A 24,995-nucleotide genomic window follows, 5' to 3' on the forward strand; every position below is an offset into this window, starting at 1 on the left:
CATTCTCGATCTTGGATCGGTAGTCATTGATTCTCGATTATCGATATTAATTATACTATTTTATAATTGTGATATTTTCGTAAATTCGTATTTTTATAAATATAGCTGAGGAAGGTAAAAGGAAATGCATACAGAGACTCGTTTCATCTATTAAGTAAATACTATAACGAATACTATGATTTTGATACATTGCATAATTTTACAGGAATATTATGTGCATTCTGTATATTTTTAACTTTCCCAAATCTAATTACAACGATTACGCTATTCTGAATACTTTATACATTTTTACATATGTATATATCTTGCATATTTGCAACTTTAAATTTCGATGCACGTGCATAAAAATCCGCCGACTATTAATTAATAATTCTATCGATACTCGATTCTTGATCCTCGCTCGTAGCTGGGATCTAGGTTGCCAATTTCCAAATTATTGTTTACAAATTCCACCTTTCAAATTTTAAATCCAACTTCTCTTTGCCATTCTTCAGTTAAGATCCACAATTTCCTGATTTCAATCTGAACGTGCAATCAGTCAGAGAATCAACGAAAATGATCCATGGATCGATTCTTCCCGATAATTACGCGCTTATTAACGAAAACGGGTGAAAGTCGCGCTCGATATTTTCCGATTCCATTAATACGTAATTACTGGGAGATATTAATCGGGCAGCTAATGAACGCCACTCGAACGCGGTGTACCTGGTATTGTTGCCGAGTAAAAGCTGTTGTTCAAAGGTTGCCAGACTCTCGTTAGAATCGGCATTGTAATATAATGAAAATGAATAATGCACGCAACCGGGCGATAATAACGGCTGATAACTTAATGAACGTAGGATACGGTGATAAATATTGAGCCTTCGTGAGACCATATGATGTCTGTGTTACAATTGCTAGGTCGCCATAAGAAGGCAGCAAAATAAGAGAAACGTAGTGTAAATAAGAGATGGATACGAATTTTAAGAATATTCAACGAAAATCTCTATTTTCTGAAAATGTCTTAATTCTAATATCAGAATACACGATTACCGCTTAACTCTTTAGAAATCAAGTATATAACAATACTGATGGAGTCCATCGACTTTACTTTTGTGCAACACCTATTGTAAGAAATACATTGTTATACGAATCGATATACGACGTACGTATATTATAAATTCTTAATATTTCTTTAAAAATCGTAACTGATATGAATTTTTTCGTTTAAATCAATCGAACAAAATGTAGATAGATACAAATCATCTTTTATAACTTCAGGTTGAGTAAAACAGGTAAAACAATTCCGAATGGTTACGGTCGAGACTATTTCCTTTTCGTATCATTTCTCTTCGAGTTACGAGTAAAGCCAGCTCCACACGTCCTTTGTATTCCGAATGCCAAATATTCATTGTTTCACTCGCAATTACATATCGTTGATTTACTGGGATAACGACACGTTTCAAAGTATGTCAATTTTGAAATATCTGCAAATTTAATTCAAAAACAGAGCTGTAGGTATTGTTCTAGTAATATATTTGTTATAATTCCTTAACAAGAACAATGTCATGACTCAAAGAACATTACGTACGTTGTAGAACAAAGAAATTTTCCTATTTCTAACTGGTGAAATAATTAACTATTTCCTTGAACCGATTTATTTCAAACCGACTTGCTGAAAAATCTCATTTTTTCAACTGTGTCATGCTTTTACGAAATTGTAATGTATATCGTAATTAATAAACGCACATCGCTTACGTACATTGGTAGTTGTACACGAATACTTAGCGAGCAATTCATACGTCATTAAATGACGTGTGTTTAATATTCAGTGAAATAATGAATAATGCTAAATGTTTAGAAATCTCTATGTCACGTGTATTAAAAAGTACACGTGTGCTGTATACGCACAATGGCATATGCATAGTGTACACTTTTTGTAATCCACTTTTTCAGATATATTAAAATTAACGATTTCGAAGGTGTGTCATAAACCAATCATAAACGTATATCCATTCCTTTCCATCATACTACTGTAATCTTAATTATACATGTATGTACATAGAGACAATATATTTGAGTGCACGTTAAAACTTCTGATGTGAATATACGAACGTATCATTTACAAGTAATATATTTAGAGGAATATTCAAGTTTGGCAGTTATAACGTTAGCATATGCGTCAAACCATAAACCGTGGTGTGAAGCCGGCTTAACCCGAGGAACGCTATAAAATAGTGAGAACGTAGGTGTGCGCGTGTCACGTTCGAGGTGAAACAGCGTTCCGTAAATGAAAAATATGCGAGCCTATTTCCAAAGGAACGGTCTCTCCTGTCTGTGCTGGATCGACCGAACCTAAACGTACCGAAATGATTTGGGTGTCAATGGGCATGGAACTGTCGTTGCCGTCGATGTTCGACTCGATGTCGTAGGCCCTCGACGTAGGAGTCGCATAAAGCGAGGAATGAAGTGCCAAGAGTCCAGGGGATCCGCCATAACTGCTGACCGGTGGTGGTGTCACCTCACCCCTGTCATAATTATCCAGCATCCTATAAATCCAAAAGCGAATTTATTAATCATTAGTACCGTTTATAACATACACAAGCGGCTTTTGATTAACGGTAAAATCGCTACGCATCCGGTGCGAGTTCGCGCGCAATAGTACCGATGAAATAACGCGGTCGTGTATCGTTTCGCTTCAACGAATGACTTGTTTGTCATGTGAACATGCACATCACGGTGTACAGGCTGCTTTTCTCCGATAAATCTCGATGTTGAAAGCGACCGGGAATTATTTTATATCGATAAACTTCTTTTATGGGCCGTGTAAAACTCGGCGCGGTCGAGTGATGCGACGTCGTATAGATTTTGACCTTAGAGTAACTTAGGCAATAACATACATGAAAGAATGCTATGCATACGAAAATTTAAATTACATTTTTTTTTTACTCTTATGACTAGACTGCGGACGTTTATGCAAATATGAATGTTTCTGCATAAGTGTAGAAAGATAAACCCTGATTCGAGATTTGTTTTATCGTTTAAATATCATATAACAGATGCTTTACTTGCTATGCTTATTATATATTTCACATATTTTTGCATATTACATACGTGCATATATGTGTAAACTCTCTAAGAGTTCAAATGCGAATACGTTTGTACGACCGTCTCTCTTCTTTCACGGACAGAGCGGCTTTCTTTGTTTTACGGAGAGCCATTTTGAGAGACACGTATTTCCCAAACGTACGGACAGAGACCAACATCGGAGATAGACAAGATCACAGAAGAAAGTATAATTATTTAACACATTGAAGACTGACGGAGAAAGATCGGTAGCTCAGGACGTTGAAAATCGATTCTCGATTTTCAGGTAGATATTACACAGAACTTGTTATTTATTATTTACTGTTATTAATTGGTTGTTGTTTATTTATTATTGTTATTAATTGTTGTTAATTATTAATCGTTGTTTATTTCTGTATTTCATTTAAGTATTTTCACAATAAACTCGATTTTCAGATTTTCAGAATCGATCACTGAATTATCATAGAATTGAACTTTATATATGTACTTATGTTTTAATATGAATTTTTGTATATTTCGTATTCATGTACTTTTTTTTATCTACCTTTGTATGTATATATATTTTTTTTGTACACATAAATTTTACATAAATGCATAAACATCTAAATTATTTTCTATTAACTATTAAATCATTTCAGTTCGGTTAAGTTGTATCGTTTTTATTATTACCATTTTTTATTATTACCATTTTGCAGAAGAGATACATTAACAGTAGTAGCTGAAAATATTAATTCGACGTATTTGCAAGCTGTAAATATAAAGGCATATCAAACAGAATCTTCGATGTAGAATATATTTCTCTAATTTCTTTCTTGAATATAGTTTATAACTTACGGTTTACGGAATAATTTCGTTTCTTTCACTAGACTCGACAGTTAGCTTTTCGAATTCTAATTGCACAGTGATTAACCGGTACGGTATAATGCGAGACTTTAAACTTAGAATCAATTATGCGTATAGAACGCTATATAAAAGAATTAATAGCTAATATATCGTATTAATAATAAAACAGTAATAAGCATAATGTATTAGAAATAAATAAGAAAAGCAATCGCAGCTACTTATAATACGCCTAGTAGAAGCACCTGCTACCGCGTTGTAGATTCGAATTTCTTGCTAATTTCGATGAATTAATAATACTTCTCACGTCATTAAATTATAATTGAAGTGTTGACCCAGGAAGAAACGAGTACAAGTGCAAAGGAAGCGGTAATTAAAACTTCATTCCAGAAAACGCGAGTCCATCTCAACTTGGGATCAAAAGCAGCGCGAATCTGAATGAGGAATATTCACTCGGCTTTCTTTATCGGTAAACAATGCGACCGATCTTTTCCACGGGCATCTCTCCTCATTAAACATTGTACCAATTACCTTCTTCGATCTCTACCTCTAAACTCTTTTGCCGCGATAACTAAATTTGATTAAATGCACCGCGGTGCGTTCCAAAGAACAGAAGAAATACATGGAACAAAAAAGTAAAGTAACTCAAGGGAAAAGGTAAGAACGAAGATAAAAACGACTGACGGAAGGAAAAGATACGAAGTCCACAGTGCGAAAAGCACAAGTCATACTTCTCGCTGTTTTTAAAAAAAGAGTCAACCAATTCCATATAGAAATTGTCTTTCCATTTGATTTTGCGATTAAATATGCATCTTGGCCAGCTTCTTCAACATTTAATTTCATTTACATTAATTATAATATTAATTATCTGTATCTATCGTCTTCGATTATTTCATATTGAAATACTTCTTTTTAATCATCGAGCGATGTGAAAGCTAGAAAAATAGTAAACTTATTCATGTTCTGGTGTGTGCTCTTCATATGTCGTATGAAAGCATACAGAGAACAAATTGTAAATGTAAGAAGAAACAAAAAACGAAGAAAAAGTGAAAGAAAAATTGTGCCGAGAGGCTAAAAACACCACCGATTCTCTACAATTCACGTTTTACCTTTCGCTGGAAACTGTATAGATTGATTTTTTCCATTCATCTTCCTAATTTCATACCAGAAAACATCCAAGTACACGCAGACAATAACCACTAATGTGTGCATAGCGAAAGAACCGAGAAAAAGAAAAGACGAAAATCGATAAATATTAGCCAATCTAATAGCCAATATCCAACATCGTATCACATATTAATCATTCGTAAAAGACATGCGAAGATACGGAAGACGACTATAAAACTCGCTTAACAATCACCAAAGTCACATTCGATCCATCATGTTTCTTCGTTCCCGCGCTAAAAAACCTGACGAAACGCCGACAAATTTGTCCGCGCCAAAAGCCATGCTCATAATCGAATCACAAATCGTGCGTCGCACGCCGACTGTTCAGCTTTTTCATCCTGGCTTTGTCACGCGATATAAAGTAGCCGTGTTTGGAACTGACTCCGCGGAATACATATTCCGATTAAAAGCAAAAGTCAATTATTCCGATTGTCCGGCGCGTCCGTCTCTCGTTCGTGGATAGGGGGCGAAGACAAGGACGAGTTCCGCACGACGCGGTTGGAATACCATTCTCGATCCGTTCGATACCGGGGGCAAACGAGAGCGCGGTCGCCTCGTCGGCCAAGAAAACAAGAGATCGATTCGTACACGCCGGCATTCGTATATACGCGAGGTAATTGACTTTGGCGTCTCTGTTTCGTCGTCGTGGCCGTCCACGAGGCTGAAGAGCAACTCGCTGCGGTAAGAGAAATGCCCGGTGAATCGGTTGCTCGTGCCCGTGCAGCCCGATTGATCTGTCAACCCCGTTAGGAAAAGAGTTGATCGACATGAATGAACCATTCAAGGCCACTTAATGGAATTCCCACGATTGTCCTTAAGGCATAATGCGACCGCGCTGGATATAATAGTAGCAACAGCTGTCTCCGTGCCGTGCCTACATTTATATACAGTCGGCGACTGAAATAAGTAGATTGGTAGTAGAAATAGGTATCAATGAAGTTTCCTTGTATACGGTTTGTTCAGGCGGAAATGTAAATATTCGCTCTTTAATATGTTCCATGCGACAAGATTTCTACGATTCCTACCTCTCGAGGCGAAACAAATTGAAAAATGTCCTTTTGCTTGGTTTTTAGCTAAAACAATGGCTAGAATATACATGTTAGATCGCTGAAGAATATTTTAAAAAATGATGGATTCCCTCTTCTTCGATGCAATTTTTGTATCACCTAACTGACTAAAAAATGCACAATTTCGTTTTTAGCGGAATTTTCTTCACTATATAACAATGTATCTTCTTGTAATTCTAATATCTTACGTTTTTAATATAATAAGACGTAAAGTGGAAGGTAGAATGTGGAGAAAAGCAAGCAGTTTTATAGACAACGAAAATCTGAAAAATTGTTCTATCGAGTGCGACTCACTACTAACTAGTCTACGTACTATAAGGCTGTATAATAAATATAAACTAAATATATAACGTTATTACTAATTCGATTAAACTTCATCGATAATCACTTCCACTACCTGTCCACTTACTTCTGCCCCCGACTGTATATAGGTATGTATATATACATATAAATACGTATTAATAGACATTCGTTCATTTATACAATACGATACGCTAAAGCTGCGTGTACATGTGTTTGTCCCTTATGCGTGTTTAGATGTGTTCGCATCTGTGTATAAATTTAAAAAAACACGTAATACATACGCGAGCGCATGCATATATGTATATGGACACGCGAGTGTTCCACATAATGGCCATTGTTTCATTCGGTCCGCGAGAGATGCTGAGACGGGGGCAAAAACGTAGCGGCATTTTCATTCAATAAAGTTCGCCGGCTAGTAGAGACGGTTTTTGCTAGTATTCCTCTCGGCCACGGCACACGCTTCCCCCGGCTGGTTCTGCTCGAAACGCGCGCCACGCCGCAGCTACTGTTCCGAACGGGCTGAGCCATATAGCATCGATAAACGAGATCGATACGAGGTGTCGTTTAATAACGCGTCGCAACGAGACCAACGATCGATGTCCCGGAGAGGGGTCGTTTTGGCGTGGGACGCCAAGTCAACGACCGAGGTCTTATTTTCACTCTATTCCTATCTTTCTCCTTGTTCTCTTATTTTCAGTCATTTTTTGTTTTCCGAAGAAAGAAATTTTGAAGTTAGTTGATGACACGGATTCAACAATTTCGTCGATTCTTTTATCATGATGTCACTTTGGTGACTGAACAGTTGTATCTTTGTTTTTATATTTTGTGCAGAATACAAAATATTCAGATGGTTGGATATTTTTATGGCCAAGGTGAAACAATGTGTTGAACAGTGTCGCAAAGGTGAACATTGAACAGTGAACCTGCTAAGTGTAAAGATATAAGCCTTTTAAAAATGGGTAATAAATCCACGAAGTTATGTAAGAAACAGTGCGACTAATGTTGGAAAAAAACATTTTTGAAATGTTCGACAGGATGGCAGAAATATCTTTCTAATTAAAAAAGCAAATAAGAAGAAGTTTTAGTGATACGAGAATGATAATAAATTACTCTTCTGTCTTTTTCTTTCTTTAATCTTCGTTTGTAGTACACATAATTTTACGATGAAAATGTAGAATACCTATTCGAAACCTTATTTATTCTTCTCCTGTTTAATTATGTTCCTTTTCTTGGTATGATTTATAAAAATATGTGCAACGGGATTTCTCTTCGGTTGCCATACAAATCTGACGAAAGAACGATGCGTAAAAAAGAATACATTATTGCTCAATGATGAATATATTTCGCCTTTGATTGTGTAAATTGTTTCCTTCTTCAACAGCTAGTTAAAAGACATAAATAACATGCTAAAATTACGCTACATTTCTATACGATTAAGGTAAGCGTACACTACCTACACGATTCTTGTCTCAATATCCACTGAACAGATGTTTAATATCTAAATAAAATTTATTTCCCACGAGTGAATTTCAAAGCTGCCAAAGTGCCTCGTATATCACAAAAGCAAGGTGTAACTATTAAATCCGTGATAATAAAGTCATTCGTTTTTATGTATTTTCTATATGATATAACTATGTACGACTATTTATGTAAGTTTTTAGCTTTCTTCGTAATGTTCGAAACAGAGGCGATTCCAGATACTTCAGGCACGAAAACTTAGAAAAATTCCAAGAAACATGGACAAGGTTTCCTTGTATATATAGCTATATAGTATATACAATTTCTCGCATTATTTTCGATCCAACCATGTTTTTCTCTCGATAAGCAATTTGCAAAGTTCGATACAAATATTTTGTAGAAAGTTTTTCTTAACCCTACTATTATCCTCGACTTCTTTTCACATATAACAATCGCAATGACGATCCTTTCGTATTTCTTTCGAGTTTAAACAATTTCCTATCGACTCGGTCAAAAATGATACAAGGAACGCAGCAGAATTAAAGCATTAAAAATCCTCTTCGTCGTAATTATAAATTAGAATACAAAAAATTCACGGACCGTTTCGTGATTAATTGAAAAACGGCGTATTTGTAACGAAAGAATTTATAACGACATAATTAATGATACAAAAGAGAAATATCTAATTACAAAAAGCTTCCAAATTCGTTCAAGATTCCACAGTTGAAGGGAATACTGGTACACATAATAATTTTACTGCAGCAAGAAAGAAAGTGACGTAGAAGCACTGCAAGAATAAAGCAAGCTCATAATTAAAAGTGTTACCAAGACTTGTAGAAAAGAAGGTTGAATTTCAAGTAGGACGTACACCAGCAACGAAAAACTGCAAAAACTCACGGTCAAGATTCCTCAGGTTCAAGCCGCGTCGGTGCAGCTGCACCACCCACGCATATGATAGATACGCCACTGCCTTCAGCATTGTTTCTTTAATGATTCATATAGGGTGATTGTACCAAGAGTAGAGGAAGCAGTTTCCAACTGCAAATGCAATGAGCCTGTGTCGTATCGGAAATATTAATCCTGTCGGTGTCGTCGAAGGCCTCCGTGTAAACGTGAATCGCACATTTTAATGGTGATTATAATATGCAGACGACTTTCGTTCTTTTAAATTGCAAATACCAGCTTTCGCTGGGCTGACACGAGATTTCGTCTGAATGAAGTTTCTTGATTAAATACCTCGGTGATTCCTCTCGTCGTCCGACAAGAAACAAATAGTTCAGCAGCTCTTCGCGTTTATAATGGTCTATGAATTCTTTGTGTGTCAGATCGTTGCATTGTTAGAGCGCGTGCGATGAAACAGGTGTCGAAACGAGATAAAATGGAATTAATGACTGTATGTAATTGTATTGAACAATTGTGTATTATACCTATTATTAGAGGATTGAACTTGCTAACAGACATTTAGGGGAATCTATTCCTAAAATCTGTATGTTAACGTTGCATTTGCAGATGTTTGGTTTCGCTTGTTGTAGATGCTTTGATTAGATGAAGATTATGTCTTTAAAACGTGTCACGAAGTGTGTAGAAGAATCGTGGAACAAAAACTTCTCTATGCGACTAATTCGTAAGCAAGATAGATGTCTGAAGTTCTACAATATCAATAAGCAGTATCAGTCGCTTCTCACGCGTCTTTATCATTAAATTCTTCCTTTTTAATTTCTTATCCATGAAACTGCCCCCACTGTCGAAGTTCGACGTAATTCTTTACCTTTAACGAACTTGAACCTAAACTACCAATATGCTGAAGGTTACACTAACTCATTTTATTCGAAAATAATTTCTTTTTTAAACAATCCTTCTACTCTACCAATTCCAAATCTGAACCTTCACCTACTATCTATTGAAGTTGAACTAACCGAACCAACCGATACTATAATAATTTGACGAAAACTTGTTCTTTTTAGGAAATAGTCCATCCATCCCATCGACGCTGAATTTAAATATTACGCTCTTAATCTTCTAACTAATCCAACTTAATCTACTAAACTTAATTTACTAAAGATCATCCAGCTAATACCAACACGACGAAAACTTTTCTTCTCAAAAATCTTTCCCGATTCTCCAACCACGAAGTAAGCCATAATCTTTAGAGCTTCACCTTCAACCTAATATACAAATAGAGTTTATCCAGTTTCATCGAACCGATACTCACACGACAAAACGACTTAACGGACGAAATACTTCCTTCTACCGTAATTGTAAATCCAAAGAACTTTCTGCAAACAAAATTTCCTTCTTACAAAATATTCCTCCATTCTATTAACCACGAACTCATCCATAAACCATAAGCCTCCATCTTCAATCTAATAAAGTTACTTTAACCTTACCTACTCGCCAGAGATCTTTTCTTCGAGCGTAATTACAGAGCCAAAGAACTATGCCCAAAGAAAATTTTCTTCTTAAAAGTATTCCACGATTCTAATAATTCGATCAGAATCCTCGAAGCTTCACCTTCAACCTATCGAAGTTCCTCTAACTTTACCGATACTTACACGACAGAAATCTTTCCTTCGTAAACTTAACCATAAACCATAAAGCTTCACGTTCGAGCTACTAAAGTTTCTCTAACCTTACCGATACTTACTCGACAGAACTCTTCCCTTCGAGCGTAATTATATATCCAAGAAACTTCTTTTCTGACCAGTATGTCACCCGGAGGAATTACGAGCCGCGCCGGTCGAGCCAGATATTTGTCCGGGCGCAAAAGTCGAGCAAAAGGCGGCCAGAAAGTGCGGCAGCGTGGCGCACGAGACAAAGGACACACGAACGTACGAAGGAACGAACGATCCTCTAAATCGGCACGTCCGTCGAGGCTCATGAATCTCGGCGAAACAGAGAAAACCCGTGTGTGCACGGTTCGGTACGCAGCACCGGCACGGACACGGGGAGTGAAGCTCGTGTGGTTAGCCGAGAGATAAAGAGAAAGAGAGACGAGAGGAACGAGGCCTCCGTCAACGACACACTTGTTGTTCCTCCGGAGTAAATTATTCCCCCCTATCGGGTCGCGGAGAAGTAGAGAAAGCTTTCGAGTCGCGGACGCCTGACGGCTGACGTAGTGGCGCATTTTATTCAAATAATCGCGACGACCGAACACACCCTTGCATTACTCGACGCAACGGCGCGCACCGGCCTCGAACGCGCCGAGCCACGGCGATCACAGCAGCTAAGCGCATACCGGCCGACGTAGATACGTAATATACGTTTGTTTGCCACTCTTCTAGTCTATTGTTTACGGTTTATGGGTTCGATGATTTCCATGATACGACAATATTTTTTTCGGAGGATTTTTCATCGAAATATTTCAATGAATTTCACGCATAAACTGGGCGAACTTGCTGCTTAGCCTTGCGGTTATCGATCTTTCAAATCGCGAATCTTTCTCCGAATTCGCAGACTGTGTAAACGATTGAATAAAATTGATGAAATAATATTTAACAATGATAAATTTAAATGAAGTCACGCGACGTTCGAGTATATACAATAAATGGTTGTACCCTGAAAAAAATTGGAAAAGTAGAAAAGTCCATTGCGTTAGGTTTTCTTGCTAAAGTTGGCAATGTTAGAGCGTTTGTAACGTTTAAGTTATATCTTTTATACATAAATATTACACATTTGCAGACTAAATAAAAAAGTAACGAAATGCATTTTTCAAATTAGTGCGAAATTATTGGACACGTCGCTTAAAAGGGATAATTGGCATCATTGCTTGTATTACGGATCAATTATTTATCAATTAAAAACTGGACATCTTAGCGAGTGGTAACAGGCACTTCTATGTTCATAAACGTCAGTAAACACTCGCAATAAGTTCGCAAATACTTAGAATTACAAAGTAATGTCATATGTTTATTCGGTTTAAAAAAAAAGCTAAATTAATCTCAAGATTCTGATATAGATTAACGTTGAAAATTTTCACGGTACTATCAAGATTCTGACGTTAATCTAACAAAATATCGTATTTTGCGTTTACGTATAGTATTCCATGTTCCGGCAAGATGAATTCAACGAGATAAGTGAGGAACAAGCAAGATTCGGTAGATTCAACTAACTTTTATCACGACTTACACCGAAACTATAACATTCATTAGCACCAACAAATTCGTGATAACAGCGTGACAAGATCAGTATGTTCGCACGATCGTCATATTCATCGCTTCACTTTCAAAGAAAGAGAAAAATGTTGAAAAACTATTTTCCGAAATCAATGAAAGATTCCTTAATTCTCAAAATCCTTGATCAGCGTATTAAAACAAACAAAGTAAAACTTCCAAAAGCCATATATTCTATTATTTGAAAAGCTCTTTATCGCGAGGCTATGCGATTTCTAAACTATAGACCAGAGAAACATAAATCGACAAACAGCTAGTGACATTATTTCCAGTAGTAATATCTAAAATCAACAGGCACGTCGACAACTCGTGTATTTAATTGTAAAAGAAGGAGGATATACAGTCACCACATCATTTAATATACACGTAATTTATATACACATAATTTAAATGTACAGCTGCCAACAGTGCTAACTGCATTAAAAGGTAATAAGCACTGCTCTATTTTAGCCATTAATTTGTAAATATACGTGTGTTGATAAAATATACTGTTACCGCAAACCAACCAAAGTGATTGGTGATAAGCACCGGTTCTAGTCATTAATTTGAATATTTTAGCAAAATATACCGTTGTTACCACAAACCAACCAAAGAGTTTGAATATTTATGAGCGCCAGTGTACAATGGTGTACATCGTCAAACTACATGTTAACTCGCGACAGATCCGATACGTACACAGTAAACACATTAAACGTGTAAACTGATAAACGAAATTACAATAAAGAAAGTCAAAAGAAAGACGTAAAATAAAAATCTTAGATTTAAAGAAAATGAGAAACCTGGTAAAGTGAATTAAAATCGCGCTCCTCTTTTGTAAAATCGTGCGTACGTATGCACGTACGAGGTATGCAAGCTTGGAATCGTAAAGCCATCGAACATAGTAGAGACGTGAACGGAGGAGCTCGTAATTTTATAGGCCCCTGATTAAACTTTTAAATCGAATGACCAATGCGGTTCGCTTGGTAAGCGGAAGTGACGACCCAAGCCGCTCACCTCTGCACTACTAACGCTCCGGCGCGTTTCAGATTTGAGAACGAAGAAAGCGCATCCCCGAAACCTTTACGGGCTTAAGGCTGCGGAACGGACGTCGTCGCTGTTGTACCCTATATACCTTTCTTCTGACCTCAGACCGTACCGGCCATTACGTGCGACTTCCTGTGACCGGGTGAAACAGCGATCGGACATCTCTTCGGCGACCTCATGCTGTTCGTTCCATCCAAATATTTCGGTAAAAATAACTAGTTGCCTCGTAGATAACTTTATTAGCTTTCTTTCCAATTTCGCAATTTATTTCTGCAGATTCTCGTCTCAATTGCAGTTGCTTTTTGGGTTTAAAATTAGTTGGATTAATTTTTGGAATATTGACGCATACATATGTATGTACTTATAGTGACGTACAAACGTATTCGATAGGTTTACAGTGGCGGACAGAAGAAAGTTTATAAAATAAGAAATGTGAAAAGATACTGTAATTTTACAAAGTAAAATAAAATAAACATAATATATAGCGTAGAATACATGACTGCTATCAATGTGGTAAACAATTTTTCGTACAGAAGTTATTAAAATTCACAGTGTATTTTGAACTTTCCTCTATCTTATATACTTACTTTACAAAAACAGTTAAATTTAGTCGATCTATTCAGAATGTTAGAGAAATTTGTGCTACTTCGTGGTTCTTTTAGGTTGAAGGGCGTGTTATGCGAACAAAAGTACTATTGATAAATAAATATTATTTATTATCGCATATGTATTCATTTAAAACGCTGAAGGATTAACGTGTTGAAGAGTATGTGGAAGACTCTGTCTATAAAAGAGTTGCGCATGTTAAAATATGTGAATTTACGATTTCAAATATGATTTCAATAGATACAAAGATGCAATGTCGGACTCGTATATTATTTTTCAATTTTATTTGTCTCATTTCATATTTATAAAGTATATCAATTTATTTATATACTAACTGGAAACAAATAATTATCTTCATAAATACATTTTTGAGGAGATTAAGTTTCTTTGGTATCTTCTCCTGTGTTTTGAACTTTGATTTCGAAGCAATTAAGATACAGACAGAATTTGTCATCGAAGTGAGTAAATTAGCATTCTTGCTTCAATTTTCATGTCAGAAGTTTTTGTAAATGACCTTATTTGTTAAAAAAACGTAGGTGTAATCAAATCGAACTTGCAATATTTATTCGATCTTCGATTTCAGCAAATTAAAAATCCTTTTCAATTTAACCTACATCGATGTTAATATCGTAATACTATACAAAATATTAATTAATATTTAATTAAAGCGTAAGTGTAGGCTATATCAATGTACAAGGAGATATTCTATTCAGCTGTCAATGCTTTTGTTTCTCACTGACATAAAAGAAAGAAATTAAATAATTATGACAAAAATAAATTATGCAGGAACATGATTCGTCCGTGTGCGTATTTTGTCAAAGAGAAGACAGTCTCGCGAGGAATAATATCCGGCTTCCGACCGAGAACTTCGAACACCTCAATTCGTTAACTCTCACCTCCATTGTTTTCGACAAAGGCAATTTTCCTTGGCCACAAGTGAATTTTCATTCCTTAATAAATCACTGTCATTGTCTGATAACGTCAGCCTTTTAAAATTCCCTCGAAACCCGTGCACACGAACGCGCCACGCCAGCTAATACAAATCGCTCATTTGCGGCCCCGCGGCTTCTGTGCCATAATTATTGTATACACGCACAAGTAATATATATATTTGTAACAATACGATTAACCTCACATCGTTCGCGTAACACGCTGTTTCAGTTCTCTTTAACGCACCGCGATTCTTCGCACACCGAATGGCCTCAAAATACGTTTAATGTTGAAGCGATTATTAAAATTCGTTGTGCGAAGTTTTGTCTTTTCACTTTGAAATTATCGTTTCTACTTATATTTTAAAAAACTGACGTTTAAATTGATTCTGAAGTTTAATTTGAAGAATCGATTTTCAAAATTTTCATGGTCTTAAAATATAGTTCTTTTCCTTATGACTGCGAGTTTGAAGTTTAAACGCGACTTCATGAAATTTCCAGAAGCCGATTTTTGAAGCTAGATTCCTGACAAAGTACCAAAATTTGATTTTTATCGTTATCAGCAAACGTTTCGAATTTAAATAACGTTTCCCTTTATATTTTTCACTTGCGTGTTTTTGATAATTCTTTGTACAGTTTGTCTATATTTTTATACCCTTTGATAGACTTTTACTGTTTTAGATCATCTTGTTGCGTAAAGTGCTTAATATACCTCGCACGAAACAAGTGCAGACACGTCACGATACTGTTTTCGACATGCTCGGATAACGAAAATAACATAAAATTGAATAATAAGCGTTTAATGTCAAACATTATCGATTAAGCTAATAGGCGAATAATTTTACACCTTGAAATTACCATGTGTCGAAGTTATTACATATTTCTTGCTACGGTATAGCAAACGCGAAATTCTGTTATGAGCTAAAGTTCGAGCTGCCAGACTGAAATTTTGCATGGTTTGTTAGCCACCTTCTACATACTATCGATAAATGTTGCAAGTTTGAAATAAATTAACCTTTCACGTACGAGCAGACTTCTTGCAGTCCCGTCATTCCTTGTTACCTTTAAATACATCATATTTACATATATATATATAATACAGTTTACTCCTAAATGTTCATTTCTTGTGCAAGAATTACTTCGTTTTAAATTTCCAGCCCTTTTGGAACTGATGGAATTAAGACAGTACACAGTCCAAAGATAACTTTCACATTTAGACATTTAATAATTTTAATAGTCCTTTTACAATGAACCGTTACATTTTTAAAATTCCTTCAAATTTGCATTATTGCCTATATTATTGCAATTAAACGATGATCTGTCTCGAGAAAATGGAAGGTAAACCTAATCTCAAACGAGAAAAAGGGCTTCAAATTGTTTTACGTTAGATAAGTACATCTACGTTAAACGTATAAAAATGTGAGAAATTATGTAACATAAGAATGAGATATACAGAAGATATAGAACGTATTGACATGTATCTTGTTATGTTTGTTTTAACTTTCACATATTGAAATATTACAATATGTTTAAAATGTTATCTTAATTTATCTTAATTAATAAAATATATCATCTCAAAGTTAGAACTGTAAGAATAGAGAAAAGAACATACTGAAACAGGACCTCATTAGGAAACACGAACAGGTACAAATAATTTATTTCTCCATCTTCTGCCTACTGATATCTATTGTATTGACACGTTCCTTTAACATCGATTAAAATATTTGACGAAAAATAAAATATACTAAACTATTCCCTCCCTATGTCATTTGCAAGAACCACTTAACTTCCTTCAAGGTGATCTACTACACATATAAATTACTTCAACAAGAAGTTTATCCAATGAAATATTCACACACACATACACAGGCAGATACAGTTGTGGTTGGAAGAAAGTATAAATTTGCATACGAGTGTTAGTAACCGTGTACTAGATACGAGACTCGTTCACAAAGTAATATTCGATCATGTATAGAAGGATATAAATCGATAGGATGTGCTCGAAAGAAGGTCACTTAGCTTAATTCATACGTTGACATAAATCATACGAAATTTTGCGCTTTAATAATTAATCTTGCCACGTTAATAATTAATTGTCCATACATTCAAAACAACCATACGAAGTGAAAACCTCGCCGATGACGAAGTGCGGTCTCCCGTACTTTTACGCTTCTTGAATGCTGAAATCATTGTTCCAAGAAGAATTTACCTTCGACTTATAGCAGTTTTCCAGTAATAAAGCTATGGATTTGTAAGATGATGGGTGCAGGAATTAAATACGGGCAACGAAAAAATGATAAATTCATGAAACGAGCCTGATTTCCATTTTCTTATAAAATTTAAGGAGTTTTCGAGCGGATAACGCTCCGCAAGAAACGATGACGACGTGGAACGATATGTGGACTCGCGGCGGAAGTGTGTGACAAGGATAGATACGTACGAAAACTTGTGTATCGTAAAACTTACGATAAGCGTTTAAATAGGAATGTTGATGGTATTGAAAAATAACCAAGTATATAATAATATACCGAAGTTATAAATAAAGAAATAAAGAGATCTTTTTAAAACGCGTTTGTATAGTTATTTAAAAACGTATTACTTGTATTACTTCTCAAGTACCTCGTACTTTTCGCCATATTAATAACAACCATCTAACTTAGCATATACGTTACTTCTATTCGTCGCTCTAGAAAAACATATAATTCAGTTCTCTAAAATTACTATAAAATTACAATAAAATAATCTTTCAAGCTTTATTCATCAATCACTGTACCAAGATACACAAAGTAAAATCTTTCCGAATGGATCTCCAGAACCAAAGAAAAATGACACATCTCTGCAATTAAAACACGTAATGGGAACGAAAGAACAGAGAACCTGAGGTGGAATTGCGATTCACGGAAACGTCGCTCAAGGAACGCGGCTCGCCGCTGAAAGGAGGCGATTCCCTCGAAATTACCGTAATTGATTTTTATCCGTAATTAATACGTAGTAACCGACCAGTTGTCAAGTCACCGATCTGAGTCATCGTGATCGCAAAAATTACGGGCACAATCTGACGCAGACGGATAGTCCGCGAGTCGCGTCGTGTCATCGCGGCCGGCTCTCTCGCTTATTATTTTACCTTCGTTTGCCGATCGATCGAAAGCTGTTGTTGCCCGTTTGAAATTCGGGGGAAGTCCAGGTATTGTTCGATCGCGACGCACCGAGAAGCTTCATGAATCCCGACGCGACACTGATACCGAGAAAAACCGGCACGCATCGCGTAGTTTATCGTTCATGGAATTATTGACGTTTCGTCGATATAATTGATGTTTGCGAATCGGCCTCGTTGCTTCGACGATAGGTTGTCGACCTTCGGGGATCGATGGAAATCTTGCTGTTTTTTCACACCGCCAGCTGTCGAGAAGTTGCTCGTCGATTTTCATCTTTAAGCAGTTTGCAAAGAAATTTCGAACAGGGAACGGGGAAAACTTGAATTTATTGAAAAGAGAAAATTGAATGCAGGTAGAATTTAACAGAAGTTTGACAGCAATTTCATAGATTTCGAGCATTAAACGGTTGTCAGGAATTTATTGGAGATAGGAAATTGTGCGTGTCATTATAAAATTATGTAAAATTTAACAGAAATTCGAGAAGAACAAGAAATATGTATTGGGGAAAACGTTCTGCGCGCTGGATTCGTTTATTTTATAAATTTGTTTCTTGTACAATTACATTGATGTTTAATGCTTGGAGGAAAAATATGTCTCTTACGTAAAGTAATAAAAATGATAATAACTAGATAGTTGATTAAGGAAGTTGGAGTTAGTCAGAGTGTTCAATTTCCTCGATCTGTGATCCTAAGTATTATAATTTTACGTACGAGTATATATATAAACTCGATAATATTATGTAATTTTCTTCTATTCTATCTGTAATTGCTTGTTTGGAGATTCCATTAGCGTAAACAATATATCATCGACGCTTCGATCCTATAAATAATAATCCTTACAATGTTCGCGTAGAACATGTCGTTGCAACAAGTGCATTGCATAAAAAATTACGTTGCATGGAAAAAGTATTATAACATAATCAAACTTCGTATTTCGTGCACGTTTCCACATTATTACGTTTCACCTGTTTTATCGTTTATGACTTTCAACGATGAACGAGATCAAACGAATGTAAAAGGAAGCTTTTTCTTAAACGACCCAACTCACCGTATTTCATTTGTCATTAAAAGTTTGATCGTTAAAGGAGAAAATCGAAACGATTCTACTGTCAAACTCGTGACACAAACTCGTGATCGCAATTGATCTAAAATATCGCGTGATTGCAAATGAAAATATATAGATAGCGAAACGAAGAAAACCTTCCAACTGATGTATGTGTGTGTGTATCGAGCCAATTGGCTTGTCACTGATCGCGTAAGTGCCATACGAACGACATTTCGAAGAAAAAGGCGGTGGATGTTCGCTGAGACGCGTCGAGTGTGGAAGAGACGACACGTTGAAAATATATATCACTCCTTGACACTTTGAATCTAGGCTACGAGAGTTACTCGCCGGGACATGTGACTGAATATCGTGACATGGTTCGCGATCCATGCGACGGCCGCGCGAGCAACGGATGGAACCGACCGGAACAATTTTAATGAAGATGATTTTCGTCGCCAGGAAATGACAACAGTTGAGAAGTCGATCTCGGAACCGTTTTATTTTCGTTTTTCTTCCGTTTCACCGGCTACTTTCTTCCACTGACACGCGTTTGTTCGTTTCGCTAAAAGCAAGCGATTCACAAAAATATTCCAACATTTACTATATAAAACATTCTGAAATTTCTTTAATACCGTGTAAAAGGGCACCTTTAGCATTATCATATTGGCGAAATTTAAAACCAATCTGAAGCAATAGTAGTAGTAGTGATAGTGGTATGTAATAGTATTTATTTATTGTATGAGACTTACGCGCAACAGAATATATATATATATATATATATATACAAGCGGAAAGGAGGTGATTCTACGCGAAAAAAGAAGTCGAAAATATAGAATAAAAATTTTTCGTTTGAGGCTTTGTTTTCGAGAAAATCGACTTTGAATTTTCGCTCGGTACGCATGCACTTTATCGCGTCTCGTTATAATGGATCTCGCTGTAGATTTAAAAAAAAAAAAGAAAAAAAATTTTTATTCCATATTTTCGACTTCTTTTTTCGCGTAGAATCATCCCCTTTCCGCTTGTACCACCAGTTACCAACCACCCTGTATATATATATACATATAGGTGTACGCATGTACGATAATACAAATCGTGTTTTCATTTTATGCAGTGGATCAACTGTTTCGTAAAGATTGTGGTTTGTTACTGCTCTGCAGATTAATTTTCTTTACTTTGTTTCCACTATAGTGTCTGACTTGTTTTCCTATTCATTCTCCTAAGAAGAGGGATCTTAATCTCATGCATAATTTTACGCATATATCTTCTATTAGCTTTTCTCTTGGAGCGAGATAAATACTTAGAATTTCCATATTTTTTAAGGATAATGCTAGTCTACGTTAAGATCTATATTGAGCACATTTGACTAGAATATGTTCCAATGTCTCCATTTCGCATCTACTGCACAGTTTGCAATTTAAATTGTTGTTAATGAAATATGTAATACTCTTGACGTTTACCGTCTATCCAATTCTACCTGATAATCCTAATCGGACTAGGTTCTTTTGTAGGTAAGAGGTATATTTAAGCCTTTTCCTTTTAGTATATGTCTTCAAGGTATTTATACAAGGACATTGTACGTATATGCATTGTATGTAATCAATCTGAAGTATATGGAAGTTACAAGATATTTATTTTAAGATTTGAACTCAACCTGAAGATACATTATAGTTGTCTGATTAAATATGTTTGTGATCTCTGGGAAAAATATATTTGCACTAAATATCTTATAGCTTCTTATGCATATCAAATTTTACCAATATTATCATAAGGTAATAATGAACATAAAATAGTGGATAATGTGGTAATGGAAGGCAATGAAAATTCAAAATGTTTTGTTGAGCACACATAATATGTTCATAAAAAGTTTCTACAGGTTTGTCAGCAACTGTGCGTGATGTCTAAAAGTCCTAGAGCTGTAATTATTTGAATCTTCTTTTGACAGTCTTAGTACTCAATAAGATTGAAAATTTAGTGAAGGAACAGCGTGTTTTTGAATTAAGAAGTGGTATACACATAGCACGAATATTCTGTACGTTTTTGCATCTTTATATACTTTCCTCGACAATCACAGTATATACCAACTTGCAAGAAAAGCAAAACAAAAATATATCGTGCCCGACACGGTAATATCAATAACTCTAAAATATCTTTTTCCAAAACAATACTTACATTCAGAAACCTCAACTTGTATACGTGTGTATGTGGTATGAGGTCGTGAAAGGTCTAATTTGTCAACAGAGAAACCAAAACGAAACACCGACATTACAAGTATTACAGTGCAGAAATAGCAACATTCTAGGCTCGATAAATTATTTGTCGTATCATGGAGAGGGCCAAATAAAAAATTCCATAGACACGGTTAATCCAATAATCTCAACGAACTAATAACGAGAAAGAGAGCATAGCTTCTTATCAAAAAGCTATCGCAAGTATAAGCTTGAAATGTTCTTTTGAAACGAATAAGAACTCATCGGGAGCCGAATGATACTCTGATATCAATGGCTGCAACATTGCGAAATATTAGGATACTTTTCGCAAAAGAACGTTTACGCTCAAAGCCTCAGCTTTGATAAGTACGTGATGTGGTATCGTGAAAGCAAGAAATCTCAAAGGAAGAAGTAATTTGTTAACAGAGAAAGCAAAAATCGCGCCGATATATCAACCGATAAAATACCAAAGGATAGAGAAATACCAACATTCTAGTCTGTGCGCATAAATTGCCCGTCGTATCACGGCCGAACGGAATAGAAAATTCCTCGGACATGGTCAACCTAATAATCTCGGACTGTTTAAAGAAGAGACTTTTCTGCCGTTTGGTTACGCCAATTCCACGTAATAACAGTGAAATATTGAATCCGAGCGTAAACTGCAATTTAATCGACTCACGGCACGAATGTCTGCGGGACACGAACGAGATCTCGAGTTGGCTCGCTTCGAGGTTCCATGTAAACGAGAAAATTCTCGAAGAAGGGAAATGCCGTGGGGTCCCGAGGGGGTTCGTACCCACCGACGCATCGACCCTGTTCCTCTCGTCGATCCTTTACCTTGTCTCTCCCTTCCTCTCCACCGGTCTTTCTCCTCTGTTTTCTCTGTCTCTCGCAAGAAAGGATCAACGATAGTGATTGGCGATTACGTTAACCAAACACCGCGGTATACGCCCCTGCAATTTGCCTGAGGATCATCTTCCCCTAATCGCCGCGCTAATAACAGGATTACCGAGGCCTGACCGCGGAATCGTATACTTATCCCTAATTCGCTGTATCGTTATTAATATATATAATACAATTGAGAACGTCCCGTGGCTGCGATAAGATGACTACGTGGTCGAGGCACGTGCGAAAACGCCGAAACGCAGCCATTTTTTCGCGAGTCCCTCTATCCACCACCACGTTGTAATTTCGGATCAATGAAAGGGGCGAAAAATTACGCTCCTCCTGTTGATTGATTGATTTTTCCCGTTTTATAGTTACAGTCTTTGATTGCTTACTTTCGTCTTTTTCTTCCCTTCTTTCCTTCGTTTTCAAGTATCTTCTTGGGATTCGATGGTGTACGAAATAGTGTTTTACGGGTGGTATTCGTTCGTGAAATTTCGTGGATTTAATTGCTGATTCGTTTCGTATGCGACGGATCGATCATTTCTCGTGTTTTACAAATTTATGACTTGTACGGTTTTATAGAAGGCGAAAATATAATACAAATTCCAATGTCGCGTATTCTAGTAACGTTCAATTTAGTCGTCCATCTAATCGTTTGTTTAGCTTCTTTTCATTTAGATTACTCTAAACTCTTTACTAATCTATGAATGGTTAATGAAAAAAGACATGATTTATTTTGTCCGTAGATTTGAGAGACAGATCGCGATTCTTCTTCTACATGAAACGACATTCAGTTGTAGAGATCGAAGGAAAATACGTAAGTTATCTCGTTCACGGATGCGACAGAATTAAAAAACAACGAGGATAATCCGTATCAACGCCCATAAATTCTAAAAGAAGTTGCTTTATTTCTTATTGCAATTGTCATTTAGGGAACTTTTAAATCTGCCTTCTCGTGTATTATTATCCCTCCCCCTAAGCAACCTTATTTTTACTGACGTCATTTTTTTCAGTTTTTGTATCTTAGAAAATTATGAAAAATTTTAAATATTAAAAATCATTCAACATAAAAATTCTTCCACGTTCCTAGAATATCACTCGATAGTTTTTATCGCTACGTGTTGCCTTAATTTGTTCAAAACAAACTTTTTAAAATAAAATTTAACCATTTAATTAAATATGCAAGAAACGAAAAGTTACCTACAATTACTGATCGAAAATAAACTGGTATGCATATGAACGGTTATATACGTACGTATTTTGCGACGTAAAACACTGATAAAATTATACATACTTAATATTCGCTAAACTTTTCTAATAAATCTAACGAGTAGATATCCTCATACTTATGTGACTGGCAGTATGTTACTATTTGTTTCTTATTACTACTTATTTCGCTACCAACGGAAAAATGCAGTTAAAAAGCAGAAAATACTTACGTGTAATGGGAATAAGAAGGGCTGGCCTGCTCAATGTGCGTAGCCGTTGACAAGCCTTGCACGATGGCAGCTGAGGGATCCCTAGCTGGCGAAGAATTTTGGGCTGCTGGTACAGCGTGATGGTAGCGCTGGCACATTTCGGCCAAATTCCACCCATGGGCATCCATATATTAACACTGCTTCGATTTTCTTTGGCGTACCATCCATTTCACACGCGTTATGACACTGTCCTCTTTTTGGTCCTCCGTTTCTTACTTGGATACCGTATATGTACTCGATTCACTTCCCCGTCTCGTCGATTACAAGCGAATCTGAACAACGTAAGTCGCAACGAGACGCACTCGCGTGATTATCGTCCATTTCCCGTCTCGAGACTTTAAACATTGCACTCAAATCGCGATCTTCGACGACAAAGAAAGATCCAAAACGACGATCTTCCTCGCTCTTTCTTCTGATACAGGATTCTGCTAACAAAACGAAATTGTACATTAAGTTACGTTTAAATTATTCAAGTTAATTGAATTTAAGCAATTTAAAACCTGTTTCGACGTGTCATTCGTTTGATTTGAAATATCCTCTTAACCTCTCAAACAGTTATGTCACATAAAATGTACACGTGAAAACCACAATCACATTGGGAAGGGCGGATATAATAAGATTATGAAAGTTGCTGTGTATCTAGATGTTTACGTCGAATATATTGACATATGAAACTGTACTGTTTTGAATCTTGAAATAGCTCGTCACATTAATCACCTTCTTCAAAGTTATCTGTCTTTTTCTAATAGTAAATTCAGTCTTCAAAATATTGTATTGCTTATGATATAATATATATGTACATGTTAGCGACGAAAAATCGTGCAACTGTGGAGTACTTTCTCAGTAATGAAACATAACGCTTGAGGGATTAACACTAGAACTATCGACGATTCAAATATGAGACTTTAAAATTCCATTGCCTCAAAAAGGCAAAGATTTTATTAAAGAAACATTTAAAATTCCAAAGACGCACCGTTGCGGATTTATAAAATTGTTATGAAAAATCGCAAATTGGTCATTTTGCCTCATTTTCATCAGTCACGTTATTTGATTTCAAGTTGCATGAATTCAAGCAATCTGAAACGCTTTAGTAACATGTTGGTTTGAAATATTTCTTCAAGTTTCAAGCGAAATGAAGAATGTTTTAATCATCTTCGATTTGAAAGAGACAACAGCTGCTAGCAACGTAATGTTATTTCTAATTTCATGCTCCGATATCGGTTCCCTAAATCAAGTCGATTTTTTCAGAACCATCTGCTTATTGCATTGCGCAAATCATCAACATTTCAAATCATTATCGCGTCCTTCTCTATCTAATCCCTAGATACAGCAAAACAACTACGATATATTTTACAATCCGATTCCTCGCTTGATTCTTTTTGCTACTGATTTTTCAAACGTTTCTTGATACACTTACAATATCTCTCATTATTAGACATTCCACTAATCGCCATTTCTTTCAACGAGGTATCCATTATCCAGCTAAAATCAAATCAACCGAAACGACTTCGAGTCAACTAATTTGATTTAAGGCTTTATAAACATAAATTCAACGTCGCATTACTTAACTCCAAATAATTACAAATTCCAGCGAC

At 36.0% G+C, this 24,995-nt stretch overlaps 1 protein-coding gene across 4 annotated transcripts in view; it reads right to left on the minus strand.

The window, feature by feature from the left end:
• Positions 1–24,995, minus strand: part of LOC138189821 (putative transcription factor SOX-15) — a 68,512-nt gene that overhangs the window by 35,661 nt on the left and 7,856 nt on the right. Inside the window, exons 1-3 of one of the 4 annotated variants that reach the window (XM_069131998.1) lie at positions 23,901–24,061; positions 23,362–23,828; positions 2,345–2,528 (exon numbers count right to left, since the gene is read on the minus strand). In XM_069131998.1, coding sequence (XP_068988099.1) covers positions 2,345–2,528; positions 23,362–23,528 — 351 coding nt within the window. In that variant the 5' untranslated portion in view covers positions 23,529–23,828; positions 23,901–24,061. Of the gene's footprint in view, positions 1–2,344; positions 2,529–23,361; positions 23,829–23,900; positions 24,062–24,995 lie in introns of those variants that run through there. The other 3 variants (XM_069132000.1, XM_069132002.1, XM_069131999.1) reach the window with 3 other exon arrangements.

The sequence above is a fragment of the Bombus flavifrons genome, chromosome 2, assembly GCF_040668555.2.
Source record: "Bombus flavifrons isolate JBK064 chromosome 2, iyBomFlav1_principal, whole genome shotgun sequence".
Taxonomy (NCBI): Eukaryota; Metazoa; Arthropoda; class Insecta; order Hymenoptera; family Apidae; genus Bombus; species Bombus flavifrons.